The sequence below is a fragment of the Ornithodoros turicata genome, unplaced genomic scaffold (genome assembly GCF_037126465.1).
Source record: "Ornithodoros turicata isolate Travis unplaced genomic scaffold, ASM3712646v1 Chromosome17, whole genome shotgun sequence".
NCBI classification, from domain to species: Eukaryota; Metazoa; Arthropoda; class Arachnida; order Ixodida; family Argasidae; genus Ornithodoros; species Ornithodoros turicata.
The window spans coordinates 2,833,470-2,848,927 of record NW_026999326.1 but is presented as its reverse complement, the minus strand read 5'-3'; the positions used below and the strand labels follow the sequence as shown (position 1 = coordinate 2,848,927).

The 15,458-nt window shown below is 43.6% G+C and overlaps 1 protein-coding gene and 1 long non-coding RNA gene across 2 annotated transcripts in view; both read right to left on the bottom strand.

Moving 5' to 3' along the window:
* Positions 1-14,024, bottom strand: part of LOC135372852 (uncharacterized) — an 81,700-nt gene extending 67,676 nt beyond the window's left edge. The window contains exon 1 of the mRNA XM_064606306.1: positions 13,822-14,024. Coding sequence (XP_064462376.1) covers positions 13,822-13,921 — 100 coding nt within the window. The 5' untranslated portion in view covers positions 13,922-14,024. The remainder of the gene's footprint in view (positions 1-13,821) is intronic.
* LOC135372741 (uncharacterized) lies at positions 6,728-7,986 on the bottom strand. The gene is made up of 3 exons (XR_010416095.1): positions 7,807-7,986; positions 7,499-7,637; positions 6,728-6,820 (listed from the first exon to the last, which is right to left on the bottom strand). It is a non-coding gene; the product is annotated as an uncharacterized LOC135372741 (long non-coding RNA).
* Positions 14,025-15,458: the final 1,434 nt, after the last annotated feature.

The following is a 15,458-nucleotide window of genomic DNA, read 5'->3' as shown; positions in this document are numbered from 1 at the left end:
GGCGATAGTATCGCCGTTGGTGTCAGTTAGACTGATAAGGTGGGATTTTTGCGGAGATAAACGTTTCCACAATTGTTTTGGTTTATTCTTCAAGAGAGACGCGAGGTTGATGGTAAAGAACTTATGTTTCACTTCCTTGATCGAGTGCCTGTATTCCCGTTCACACTAGTGGAATTTAGCCCATGATACATCGTCGCCAACACGCTTTGCCTTCCTGAATAAACGCTTTTTCTTGGTTAGCAAGATTTTGAGACTTTTTGTGAACCAAGGATTGTGATCATAAGATTTCACTCTTATCTTTGAAACATGGTACTCGGTAAGGTAGTTTATGTTGTCACGAAAGAGGGACCAGTTATCCTCAATGGAGTGAGGCGAGGTGCCATGAAAGGAATTTTCATACAGAGCTTCAAGACCCTCGTCGATGGCTTGGAAGTCAGCTCGAGCGTAGTCGTATATCGTTTTATCGTTGAATTTACGAACATTTGGACGACTTGTAGAGATATCGAAGAAAATGGCCTTGTGGTCACTGAGACCATCAGGGACTTGCCAAGAAGTGATGTGCTCAGGATGGGAGGTTAAAACCAAGCGAAAGGTTGACTGTGTGGCATGAGTTATTCGTGTAGGATGTGGAACAACCTGCGATAGATTAAATGTAAGGCATAAATCCACAAACAGTGTCTCTTGTGAACTCCGGGAAAAATTTCAGTGGAGCAAGTCCCAATTTATTGATCGTGTATGTATCAGGGCAGATTTCAAGCTTCCTGAGTGCGCACAGACGGTGATCTCAGTTGTCTCGCGACGTAACAGACGAAGAAAGACACCGGCTGTCACACACGCAGCCATCCCGAGAGCTATGCCCATCTTTGTTGATGCAACCACGAATCCACAAGAAGACTGCTCTCCCACTCTCGAAGCTCTCCCACTCGTATTAAGTACCTGTAGCTTGAAATACAAACAGTTTGGTGCACACTCCACAAAACGAGAACAGCTGATTGCTGATTTCATGGGCGCGGCCATGCGAGCCGAGACAGTTCAACAGAGGAGCAATTTTAGGTAAGTTCGAACGTGGCGCTAGTCGTCGGCGCATAAGTTATAAGTCGGTGTATAAGTTCATTTTACTTTTGCGAAAAATGAAAAGTCCCGGTTTGACTTGAACGCCCCTCGTAGTTGCGAGCGCAGTTGACATACAGAAGTATCCCGTACCGTGAAGACCACCACCCCAAACGTGGTTGCCACGGTTGTCGGTTTTGTCCCATTTGCATGTCAAAATTTAGGGATGGATATTTTAATACACGTACGTGTTTCACAATTTTTAAACGTGGTGTGGATTTTAACTAGGACAGTCTCCCATATCGGTATCTGGCTTTTGTTCAAGACGTCCTTATTACAGTTAATTAATGAATTTAATTGATTAGTCAACCTTATTAGTCAGTATAGTCTTTCTTGGAAAAGACACGCGCCCGTAGAACTCAACTATGGAAATGACGTGCTCTCATGACTTTTTTATAAAAATTTGTCCTAGCTGAAACACACACACACGCACAAAGTCAGAGTTCGAGGTAACTCGTTACTGTAACTAAGTTCCTTTTTGGGGGGCTTGTAACTTAACTCGGTACTTTTGCGGCGTGGTAACTTTCAGAGCATTTCGGTCCTTGTACAGGTAAGTTAAGTTAAGTTCCAAGTTACTTTTAACTCGCTTTTCACTCACGTCCACATATTTTCTTGCTTTCTCTCTGGTTCCTTCATGGCATTTTTTGCCATAAAACGTGATAATCAATCAATGACAGTATTGAGGAAGTAAGAACCGCTGCCATTGGAATGAAGCTGAACCATTGCGCGCCCACAGGGAGTAAGATGCAAAGCGTTCAAATAGACCTCTACCAGAGAAACGTCATCATGACATCGGTACACAGACTGAAACCGAAACAAATCGGAAGGAGGGCTGGGTTCCACGATCGGGCACTTGTTCGCTGCCTCCCACTGAAAGAAAAGAAGGACCGAGGGTCGCCGTCCCTTTAGGGGACCACATCGCCATCCCCTCAATACCGTGGCTTTCGGGTGCGACCTTGTTCACCTCTAGCTTCGAGCGTAGTTCAATTCTACCAAATTTGTGGTGCTGTCGAACACTATGACGTCACTTGTTTACAAACAGGTAGAGGTCTATTGTTGGACATAAACGAAAACGATCTAAGCGTGTTGCACTCATCCGCAGGCAACTCAAGGTCTAACTCAACTGCTCACGCGCGCTGCACCTCCGTAATGCTATTTTGTGTCCGAAGTAACTTGAAAGTAACTGGTTCGTTCTTTAAGTAACTCAGTAACTGCGAGTTGCATTTCAGGCTGAAGAACTTCGTTATTAACTTAGTTACATTTTTCACACGGTAACTTAACCTGTAACGAGTTCTTTTTGACGGTTAACTTCTCAATCTATGCTGGAATGACATGGACATCTCAATCTATGCTACCTCCCATCGAAAGAAAAGTAGGATCGAGGGTCGCGTCCCTTTAAAGGTCAGCTACGCCGATTTCCCGATGTGTTGAAACGGTTGTGATATTCAGAACGAGCACATCCAACTGCCCCCGAAACGCACCTTCGTTTCTCAATTTTGTGTTCCTATTACGAAAATTAATTCATCAAAGAAACCAAAACAAGCCATGGGCGCAGCCATTTTTGTGACGTAGATGGGATAAACCTGCTCCATCTACGTAGATAGAGAATCGTGCGTCTGATTGGATGAAAGCTGAGGCTTTCTCTGACTTCCCTGGCGTCTTCTCCCGTTTGCGAGGAAATCCAGTTATGGCCGCCGGCTACGATGAGCGTTTCGTCCGAGGTAATCCCGAGAACTATTGAACGATCGAAACAACAACCGCGAACTCACCTCAACATCATTTTCGGCGTGAAATTATGATTATGTGCTCGAGAACTTCGCAGTTCAACCGTTCAGCTGCCATTCACGTCAACCCGTTTGCTGCTTTTACTACAAGTGCAGGAATGGCAGCGATTGAGCACAACGTGTGACTTGGTGATCGTTTGAGCATATACCTGCAGAGGACTGGTCTTCAAAGAAAGAAGGCCGTATTTCTGCCCATGCACATCGTGCGACTGCCAGGCTTGTTACACGAGATACATATATTGTGCAGCATCATAGCGCGACTGCAATGAACGACGTAGGAATGTATCGTGACCACTCGAACTGCACTCGTTGAACCATTCGTGGGTTATATGAAAGTGCTCAATAGTGTTGCCCCGCACAAAACGTGTTGGATGTAGTTTTGTAGTGTGTTGTTTATCTCGTAGAGCGCATCGCGGCATGTAGGTCGAGAGCCCTTATACGTATTTTTTGCATGTTTACTTGAGTGTGCGCATTGTTCTATACCACACAGGCCATATTTCATTCATAATAGTTTCGCAAATAAACACGTACGGGTCGATCTCATATTGCTTTTGAGTTAGGCATAGTGTCTTCAGATCAGGGTATGTGTATCCTGTGTATCCTGTATGTGTATCCAACAGATGTTATTAAGGGTAGTGCAACATTTCCCACTTCTTGAACCATGCTAACATTGCCAGAATAAGGAACATTACACTGTGCTGTGTATTCCACACTCAGTTGTCTCGCGACGTAAACCCCCAATTATTATATTGGGTACTCCACATGTTCAACCAGTCGGCACTTCCCATATCCTATTTTTTTAAACATGTGCTTAAAATTGCACAACTGCCACTCAAGTAACTTTGCCACCAAATTAGTCAGCGACAAAAGGTATATGTACTTTATCACAAATTTAATAACCTTGGTCTAAATGGTTGATGGTGTCCTCTGCCTTGTACGGTGCACTTCATAGCGAAATACACAAGAGTCAAAATGTTTTCCTTGTCCACAAATGCCCTGTCAAAGCTGAAAGACTCTTATCAAAAGGGGGAAGCGGGCTTGCTTGTCCAGAGAAACAAATATGAAACTGCAGTGCTCAACGTAAATAACTGCATGCTCAGCAACTAAGGCTGGTGATGCCGAAGACCTAATATTTCTAGGTTAAAAGGAACAAAGGAGAAAAGACCACTGCGGCGTATTAATGTTGTTTCAAAAGTATAACACCACAAAATTTGTGAGAGTCAGTTGGTGTATTTAGTTATGTTGGTCACCTTCTGCACCAGTTTTTAATAAGATTCAAATGCGTTGCTACCAACCAGGACCTAAGCCTGACCTATGATCTAATAATAATAATAATAGTATCTATCTATGACCTATATGGACCCTCACCACTAGTTTGGTCCAGGTTTCACACGTGGCTTCTAGTGAAGTTCGAAGCTGCTTTGTAGAGCTGACAGGAGACTTGCAGAGTAGAGATTTTTTTATTTATATTTTCCATAGAACATGTAAAAAACAATGTGCTGTACAAACTGTATTCAAAGAAATACAAATATACTTTGTTTTAGCTATGTGCATATTAGCAGATTATAGGTGACCGATGACACACAATGGGCGTCAAGGGTGAGAACACAAGAATACTACCACTGCAGGCACTGTCCTGAAATTCTAAGTCACCATTTGTCAGAAAGCAATGACCACGTACAGCCTAAGGATCATATTTAGCTCCTTCCATTATTCTTTTATTGACAGCATGTTGGCTGCCATCCAGTCCATGAAAGTGACCCTTATCGTTGAAAGAACGGTTCAACAGCAAGCGAGCTGGTGATAGTGTCCATGATGGCGAAACCTGAAGAGGAGATACAAGAAGGGACACAAACACGCTATGTTGAGACATTGTGTATGTCCCTTCCTATCCCTCGTCTCAGGGTTTTTCGCTATGGACCTTCATGATGTTTCCTTCCGGAAACTTGACATATTTTTATGTAGAATTGTGAAGGTACAGCTAGGTGCTGTTAGCAAATCACACAGTACTTTTCTTGAAACAAGAATCCATAGAAGGTACACAATCATCTTCAGCATTGCACACATCTATGGGACATGTTAATCACTTTGGAATGTCACAGACAGGTCATGGAGGCCGGCACATGATTAGTGGTGTTGAACAGACAACTATTTGTCATATTTTAGGCACAAAAAGCAGTTTTGGCACCTGTATGTTGAGACAGATGTATCTCTACATACTTTGCCATGACACAAATATATGAAGCAACAAATGTACTCTCTAGTTCATTATGGTTATTAGTCAACACTGCCAAGAATGTGGGAACACAGTCTTTTACCACCTACACTCTTCAAAATGACCTTCACACACGACACATTGTAGGTCAACGAGACTCCAGAATGATGTCCTCTCCCTCCCCATTAGCTGAAAACATTTTTCTACAACCTTGCATAAGGGGAAGTTAGTACAAGAAATGCACACATTCCTTTTTTGAGCAAATTAGTATTCAGAGCGTTACCATACTGTGGTAGGCCTGCAGTGCATTACGTGGTACAGCACACACTGTAAAAAATTTCACCGTAGAACATGTCCCCCATTCTAATGACAGTCTTCTCCAGTTTTTCAAACTGCCATTTCCCATAGTGCTTTATGGTATGACACAGTATTTCTAAATCGTTACTGTAGTTTACTGGTTGTAGCAGAAAAAAAGACATCACTGTTCTCGATCACAGGACGCAAGCCATAAGTGCTATACGGAAACAGTACATGCTGCTCTCTAGCAGTTGTTCGTGTTTGGACATGGTATGGTGCATGCAGGGTAAATTCCATGGTTAAAATATCCAAACGTGAACAACTGTTAGATTACATGATGTAGAATGCTCTACAGTACAGTAAAACCTCCAAAGTCTGACACCTCCCTACCTCGGACAACTCCCCACGATTTCATTGCACGGGCAGGCTCCCATTGAAACGACATGGGGACGAAATTCTCTATGTCGGACACCTCCCTATCTTGGAAGTAGGATAGGGTTTTCCCTGCAAAGTCGGACAAAACCCTGGCCAAATTACCTCAATATCGGCCCATCTTTGCACCAAAAAGACCCAAAATGAGCCAATGGCCTTGACTTTTGCCCCTTTTTTCCCTATACTGGTCACAGCATTTCATTGCTTTAGTTTTTAGAGTCCAAAAACAAGTGCTGTCAGTCTACATTGTAATTCTTTATGTGAGCACTTGTCTTCAGTTTGTCTAGAGCCTTTGAACGAGCACTGCACCAAAGCTATCAGAAGTGGCCTGACGCTTCAGAGACAAGTCCTTGCTGCTCGAAAAGCTCCAGAGGTAATGCCATTGAGTAGAATCTGAACGGAATTGAATATACTAAAATCAGTAATAATTATCAGTGAAGAGTGGGTAGAGGTACCACTACCAGGCACCACCACCAGGTACCACTAAGGACCTTAAATTGAAGAAGGGGGACATTTCTCACAGCTGTGATCTCTTCCATTTTTTGTTGCCATCATATTCTGTAACTCGGACACCTCTATAAGTAGGAGACGCTTCGGCTGCACCGCGGGTGTCCAACATAGGAAGGTTTCACTGTATTTGTGTTCCGTGTCATGTGACCACAAACAATATATGCTTTTGCTCATGCTGCACAGCACAGGCAAATTGAGCTGCATGTGAGGATAACATGAAACCCGAGGTGCGGAGGAAAAGGCATGACTTTACGGTCTCTGTGTCAGTTGTTTCATGTTGTAATTGCGTACCAGCTCGTCTGTACCTGAGAATAGGTTTGATGCATTGTACACGCACCATACACACGCAGTATGTGGTGTGTTGTGATAATAATGCCACTGCCAATTGAAGAATAATGCTCCAGGTGGATTGTTTCGGTACAATCTTGAACTATGCATACCAAGGGGTAGGGCATCTGCGTGACAGGTTTACCTGGAAGTAAGAATGTAAATGTTAGCATGTCATTGAATAATTAACATTATCAATATACTGCTGCAGATGATACAAACAATAGCACACATGATGCTCCGATATGTTCTGCAGGAATGTCTCTGTACTCACAACATTAGTACAGCAGCTACAGAAAGGCATAAAACAAGTTTTTGTATACATGATACCACTTGAATGCAACACAAGCTTCTGCTGCACTGCCAGAACACCACGGCGGACAGATTTACCTTACTTCACCTCAGAAAAAGTATGCACTGTTGCACACATGATGCTGTTTGAATGTCTCGAAAAACATAATTTATGACCAAAACACGTCAACTGGAAGATTTCGATTTAGCTTAGTCAAAACTGAGAAAAAGTATGTGCTGTTGCACACATGAAACTGCTTGAACTGCTCTCGAGCGCTGTGGAAAAACACCTTATTTGTGACCAAAATACAACAGCTGAGCCAACATTGAATTTATACCTTACTCAAAATACACAAGATTTGCTGCCGTGCATATGATACGATGATACTGCTTAAATGTACTCTGAAAGCGCTGCCACCTCAGGCATGGTTGCTCTAAGCTAGCGAGCAACAGCAAGGGTATACGAACACAAGAAGAAGAGCACAAGTGATGGAATGCACTTGATTAATCAGAAAATGAAATGTCTCAGTACCAGGTGTCACTGTTCCGTCAACAAAAACAGATGAACTTTGAAGGGGCGTCTGGTTGGCACTGGTGACAGCCTTCAGCTTGAAACCCAGACGGTGATAGTTGAGACGTGGAGTGCAAGCTTTTCGGTGGTGCCAGCATGCCTGCGAAATCATTTAACAAATAAGGCAATTCCAAATCTGTACAGAGTACACCCGCTGGGGCGTAATCTCTAAAGGATGAAGCAGTAACCGACAGATAGCGTATTTTTCTCTTCTACGTGATGCAATTTGCACCGCATGACTGACTTGTCTAACATATTACGGGTCTTACCTTTATCTGCTGCCTAGTCCTGCCCCTGCAATCTCCTGCTGCAGATAAGGTTGGCACAGCATCCCGGACGAGACATCTTCAGCTTCTTGTGAAACAAGTTGCGCATTGCTTCCGTAACATTCGTATAAGCCAGATGAACAGATCAAATCGCTCCTTTCGAAGGTGGCACCCAGTCGGAGTTGTAACCGATTGTTACAGTCAATAGATTTCTCTTTCGCCTTTCGGAAAATTGTGGTTTGAAACATTGGAACTGCATGCTGAAGTGTTCTTGCAGACGGGAGCAAAACGCTCACACATTCTCGGCACGCAGCACAGAACACGAATCACACCAGGAAGTCTGTACTGGCCTAGCAAATGCTTTGCAGTCGAAGGAAGCAAAACTCACGTTCCTCGTGGGTTTAGTGAAGTCCAGAAATATACTGGCTCCCTAATAGCGAACTGTTTATCACTTCCCCAATGTGAATCTGCGCAGCAGACGGCTCGGCACAGGAAACTGGCCGGCTTGGCGGAAGAAACCAAGCCAAAAGTCATGCCAAGCCGGAGCGCGGGCAGACCACGAATGTGTCGTCGACACAGGGTTTGCGGGCCACCAGACGGGATGTCAGTGAAACTAAAAATGCACTTTTTCGGAAAACCGCGAGGAGTTTGGGATAACTATTTTGCATACATAATCAGTGTTCCCTTATGAACACATCGTGTGAGTACCATTCCATTCTGTAACACTCGAAAATCGGCGTAGCTGAGCTTTAAGGGATCACATCGTAATCCCCTCAAGACCGTGGCTTTCGGGTGCGACCTTGTTCACCTCTAGCTTCGAGCGTAGTGCAATTCTACCAAATTTTGGCGCTGTCGAACACTATGACGTCATTTGTTTACAAACAGGAAGAGGTCTATTGTTGGATATAAACGAAAACGATCTAAGCGTGTTGCACTCCTCCGCTGGCAACTCCAGGTCTAACTCAACTGCTCACGCGCGCTGCACCTGCGTAATGCTGTTTTGTGGCCCAAGAAACTTGGAAGTAACTCGTTCTTTTTTTTAAGTAGCTCAGTAACTGCGAGTTACATTTCAGGCTGAAGAACGGCGTTATTAACTTAGTTACATTTTGCACACGGTAACTGAACTTGTAACGAGTTCTTTTAGCCGAGTAACATTGAGATTTTTTTTAAATAAAACAACTAGGACTACGTGTACATTAGTTTCGCACTTACGCGTATGCGAGTGGAGGAAAACCTTATCTGCAAGGTATTTTTGCATTCTAATTTCCATAATTCACTAAGATGTATTTTTTTATGAAGCTGTTTTTCTTTCTTTCGACAAACAGACAGAGCAGAATTGCTGGCAATCGTTTTAGATATGAGATGAATCCTTCATCTGTATGCTTCAAATTATTATCCACAGAGGTGACATTTGTATGTAGTGCACCGTTTCATGTTTTCCATTATGGAGATACCTCGCTCGCACTAACTCGGAAGTCTATCACGGCAAAGGTGAGCGAGCCCTAACCTAACCTAACCTAACCTAACCCAACCTAACCTAACCTGAAGGAGAGCACTGCGGGACATGGAGTTAGAGATTGAGAAGTGCGGCATATACAAAGAGGCCCTCCGAGCGAAAATTCGGGGGGAGGCAGAGCCACCGTGAAAACTCGAGCGGTGGACTGTTCCCCCTGCCCCACATTCCGATTTATACCGAAACTAAACAGGAGCAGCTTTCCCAGCTAGGGCTCCGGAACGAACCGACAGCAGTTATAAAACAATAAAGAAAAAAAAAGAAAGAAAAGACAGGAGGGAAGCAGCGAAAAAGGTGTATTCGCTAGAACCGCAATGGGACAAAAACCATTGCAAACAAAGGCACGGTCTTGAGGGGATTGGGTAGTCTCTGAGAGAGCACGCGACTTTCGGTCCTACTTTTCTTTTATGAGGAGGCAGTGAACAAGTGCCCATTCGTGGAACCCAGCCCTCCCCTTCCGATTTGTTTCGGTATCAGTCTGTCTACCAATGTCATGATGACATTTATATTCTGTTGAGTTTCTTACGTGCTGTCCGGGACATGTATGTAGGTAGGTATGCCAAGAATTTTTTGTATTATTAACTTTTTTGTAGTTTGAATCCCTCGAAAAACCATTGCACAGCACCAGCACACAAAGGCTACATAATGACCCAGTTTCACCAACGTTTTCAGCATCTGAACTAAGATGAACGATCATTAAACTATCTGGTTCACTAAAGGAGTTATTATTACTGAAATATTCACCACATCACCGATGGAAAAAAAGGAGTGTCTGTTAAGTTCAAGAACTGGCAACCCTTGATATTGGTTCAGTTAACCAGAGTTGGTGAAACCGGGCCTATGGAAGTCACCGAAACATTCATCACATCATAAACCAAAGTTTGTAAAAAGAATTGAGTGCTAGCATGAAGTTTTGGCAATTGTGAGTAGCATTTTAACTGCTGCCTATGTAGCTGCAGCATAATTGCAAGTAATTCAGAAAAAGTAGTACAAAATTTGAGGGTACTCTACTCTTCCTCTGCATGGTACTAAAAACTGTGATGATTCCAAGTGCTCATCGTCTTGGCCCAGATTCTGTAGCCGATCTATCAGCCATTTGTGTTCCTATTTGTGGTACTGTGGCAAACTAGCCACTCCACCCACATACCAGCATTCCTAGGTTACACATAACATGTAGTTGAAGTGTATACGAAGAGGGGAGCTTTCGCGTGGAGGTCCACGCTTCCTCAGGTAGGACCTCAGGAAGGGTGGACCTCCACGCGAAAGCTTGTGGAAATTAAACTTAAACAAAAATCTTCAGTGTCGATTTCTGTATTTTGTTTATATAACATGCAGTTATAAGAGTGGTTTAAACCACCTCGCAGAAGTTGCAGATGCTGTTCATCAACTCTATTTTGAGATGGACAGGGAGTTTCATTGCCTCGGGCGATACTCTACCCCATAGCTGCTTGTGGTATGAGGAAGGAAATAATGTCCCATGGAGTCCAAAATTGCCAAAAGAGCTTTGAGGACAGGCATTCGTGGGCTCGATTTAGCCATAGGCCAAGCAATTTTAGAGTGAGGGGCAGGAGTTCAGATTATTGAGAGATCTGAAACATGGCAGTTTGGAAAGCTCGGTAGTGTGGGCAATGAAAAAGAATAATCACCGGGTCTTCTACAGCACTGCAGCGACAGTATCTGAGAGAGTCAACTTGCCTCAGGTGGTAATGACACTGAGCTGTAAATGCCCCATTGAGTCACAGTCCATGAGTCACAGTGCGCCATCTTGGCGAGAAGTGTTTTGTGGTATCCAGAAACCAATCTCTGGGTCAACATTGCTCCTCAGAGACGGGGGGAAAATGTTAGTTGTCCATTGACAGGAAGACTATTTATACAATCCATCGATGTGTTGGTGAACGAGATTTGCTGTCTACATGACCAGTAACAGTCATTTGCTATCTTTCACTGTGATTTAATTAAACACCTCCCTCATGTGACGGTGTTCCCGGCACAGTTAACCTTGCTGAACCATTTTTCGCGGCTCTTATCAAACATAACATTAGCGGTAGTTCGTAGGCTGAGGCCGAGGAAAGCAAGAGACGTTTACATGATGTTTACGTGATTACCGTCGTGACAAATGGCCGACACAGCAGTTTTGCGGTACGTTTTATATGTTGCTCATCCTGGAAATTTTTCGCTACTCGATTTCCTGTCCAAAACAGCTACGACTGCCATCAATGTCACTTCACCCATGAATTCCTTCATGAGTTGCACGCGCGTGTTAGCACACCAAGTCGTTACACGTCTGAAAAAGAAATACCTGACGAAATCAGCAGAAGAAACATATGCTTTATTAGAGCTTGCAGTGATTATCCTTTTTATACAGCACATCCCGTAGCATCATACGGCTTCGTCGTTACTCCATTTTCTCAAATAGCCTCGTCCCCAATGGTAGCCGAACGGCCGAACCGCTGAAGCGTTGTTTTCCTCGTATTCATACGCGTAGTTATTTACGCCTGTAACTTAGTTAAATTAATGAATGATTGAGAGATACATGCTGAATACGACACAAAATTGCATAAAGACTCGTTATTCTGGAGTGTGACCTTCTTAAACACCGATTTTCTCACGTAAAACCATGCTTAACACTGAACTGAATAGACCCATTGTGATTTATTTTGACAGCTTGAATTTCAAAGGATTGGAATTTGAAGGGTGGGTTTCTTAGCGTGGATTTCAAAAGTTTTATTATTAAGATTGGGTAACAGGGTACACCCGTGTGATCGAACTACTTGCTCGTGTAGCCTCATCGTTGACGTGACATCATATCTCTCTTCCTCGTTATTCCCGGAGTACCGAGTTAAGGGTGAACGCGCGGAGCCATGTTTATGTGTTTCATTTATTTATTTTTCTGTGAAAAATTGCACAGGTCAAAACCTTTCGCGCTATCCGGTAAATTGACGCATATACTTTCATGAGACTTCTTAATCTAATGATTATTTTTTTATAGTTGGCTCTCTGTACTCCTTTATGTCACCCTGCGAGGACTGGGCACCACATCTGGTATATACCACGGGAATAGCTCTTGAGACTTTTGCTGCTTTGTGTTTGTATAAGTGATACGTCAAGTAGCATTAATTGGAAAGCATGTTTATTCGCTGATGACTATTCTGAAAACATATGGATATCTAAACGTGCGTCCTCAATATTCTGGTCGTTTCATATCTTTTTTTTCGGTCCGCTTTGCTTATGGCCGACATTGCTCACTTCTCTCGCATCATATTGCGCACCTTTGCAAAGCAGTTTAGAACACATCAACGAGTGGAATTAAAAAATTGCAAAATATGTTCGCCATCTACAAAATTGCATGTAGGTTGCTACATGTAGAACACATGCTTTGCCAGCATCATACTATTTGCATGAGAGCCTAATAAAGAAGACACGCCGGTACCAATATCTTGGAGTCACCATCCCGTCCAATTTTAGATGGAATTTTCACACGCGCTTACTAGGCATTACAGTAAAGATAAAGCCTTTTCTATCTGAGAAGAACACTGCACTATGCTAATGCTTATGTCAGACTCCCGGTATACAGAATACTCCTGTTATCGTCACGTACGGCAAGGTAACTCGGGACCCCTTTGGAGTTGTTGCCACTGTACGAGCGTATTATGCGTACATATTATAATTAATATACCTTCCCTACTGTTTGCAGGGTCCCTTTTGGGACCAGCAGTATTCTGAAATAGGTAAATAAATCGTTATATCTTCGTATCGTCCCTGTTGTGTTCCGGATTTCTTTCTTCGACAGACAGTTCATATGCACACGGTAACCAGCAATTCTATCGCTTCCGCTGACTAGCTGTAATTACTATATATCTCACGCTCACGGCCCAACACCGACTTAAACATTTTTATCACCATTTCCCGTTACCGGACCTCGCAACCTAGAAGGTAAACGTCGCTCATATGACGGGAAAAATTAGCACATATCTCCAATAGAGAGTTTTAGTACATCGTACGCAAAGGCGATAGCGTACGTAACAGATAGCGTTGGTGGTTCTGCGCACTGCGCGAAACTCTCTTTCTTTATTAAGGCACGCTCATGGGTTAACGGCAGGGGTGTATTCACGTGACGAGTACCAGTGAAGTGAGCCGCATTAGATTAGATCGCATAGCGCCGAGATACCACTTTGCGCCATCTCTCGGCAGTAACATCGGTGGGTTTATATGACAGCCGCCGAACGGAATTCTAGTCTTTCTAGCCCACCGTACCTTTACGCTTGCCTCCCATCGGCACAAGGACGGAGCGGTGAAATTCAAAGTTAACAGGCGCGCAAGAAAAAAAAAGTTCAAAAGGTTCGAGAAGAAAAAAATTAAGAAAGAATGTGAAATGAATTGAGAAAAGGTAAAAGAAAAAATTGAGCGCATCACCGGATGAATTATGCTATACTCCCACATCGTACACACTTCAAAACTCCCTACTCTATACGCACGCGTCGACAAGCAAACAACGATGCACTCACCGACGTGCAGATCTTCGTAATTAGCAGCAGCATGCACACATATCGGTGCAAGATATATAACAAAAAGTATGTGCGCGCTCAAAACAAACTGCTCCGCCATGGCTTTCCCGTTGAGCTCCTAGGGCCAAAAAGACTACAGTGTGCCGAATGCACCCGTAGACGTTTTATGAAACGTGTATGTTCGCTAACTAAGACAGTTTGATAAATGTAATCAATCACAGCGTGACGTTCCGAGTGTTCGTAAATGGGAGCGCTATGATATACCTCCCGCGGAAAAGAAAACTCGGGCAGAAGAGCATATGCGCTTCCTGTGCTCAAGCAGCTATGATGGAAAGCTTATTTCTTCTGAACAAAGCGTTGTCGATCCTCTTCTTAGCGGATGCGCATTTCGATTGTCGTGTAAAGAGAACACTGCAGCGATTATCAGAAAGGCATTTGGTTCCCGTGAGGAGTTTTTTCTCGGATAATGGTTTATTCGTCTGAAATTCTTAGTACCCATATGTTCCTTACTGCAACCCAGTCGGTTATGCTACTGTGCCCTCGCATGGATTGTTACTCTACTTTTCGCAGTCAGTACGAATTCGCTGTGGATTATTTGTAATTGAATTTTATAAGCGGTGCGCCGTGCCTGACGCCTTGTCAGTAGTCTCTACTTTTTCTTCTGTAAAGCATAAAGACCGCAGTTACTAGACGAACAGTTGTAGATTGCGTTTAATCATGTCTAAGGACAACCCTCGGTCATGCTTATTTCAGTCGTGCACGTTCGTATTGTTCGCGGTACTGTATCGCTTACCCCACCGTATAAAGCAAAACGAATTATAAGCGTGTATACGCAAATCTACGGGGTTCTGTTGAAATTTTGCGGATGCCATCTACCCATAACACTTAGTGTCTCTTCTCAGAACCACTCGAGGTTTTTGTTTTGACCCTATAAATATGAACCCTAAGCCGTCCACTAGTGATGTATTCTCAGCTAAGTTCCACTAGTTTTCGATGTGGGCGTGCCAAACGAACGACGTGCAAGAACAAGAAACTGTTTACATTTTTCCGCGGGTGGAGCTGTTTGCAACATAATTCATTCATGAATTTTGTCGAAATATTTTACACTGTGTTTTTAAGAAGAAGAGATCATAGTATATCGTCATGAAATGCGCGAAGGTATAAGGTACCTTCACAAGGTAAGGACGTAAGGTGTACACAGGCGGAGGCGCTGCTGTCGACTGAACTTGTGGGCAGATAACCGTTTTTAAACATAGCAGGCGATTTACTACTCGGTTAACAATCTAGCAAGTCCAATTCGCTGTCAGTTAATGACACTGATGGGGAGCTAATACAGTCATCTCCTGCTTTTAATATGCGGCCAGCTTCCTGGTCTTTGTGACAAAACGCTTCTTCAAACAAGCGTTTGCAGCCGCGGTTTCTGCGGCGCGCGAGCAAGTGAGCTAGATTGTCTTTGCCCAGTCACTTGTCATGCTAAACAGGAGTCTCGTGTTAAACACCGACCCGTCTTTACGATGTGTACACGATTAGCCTATTTTGATTTGACAGACAACCCCCTCACGACACGGAACGTACCTGGAAACATGCGCACTACCGCACCTTCTGTGAGCTCCCGAGCCCGAGCTCTCGGCCTTCTG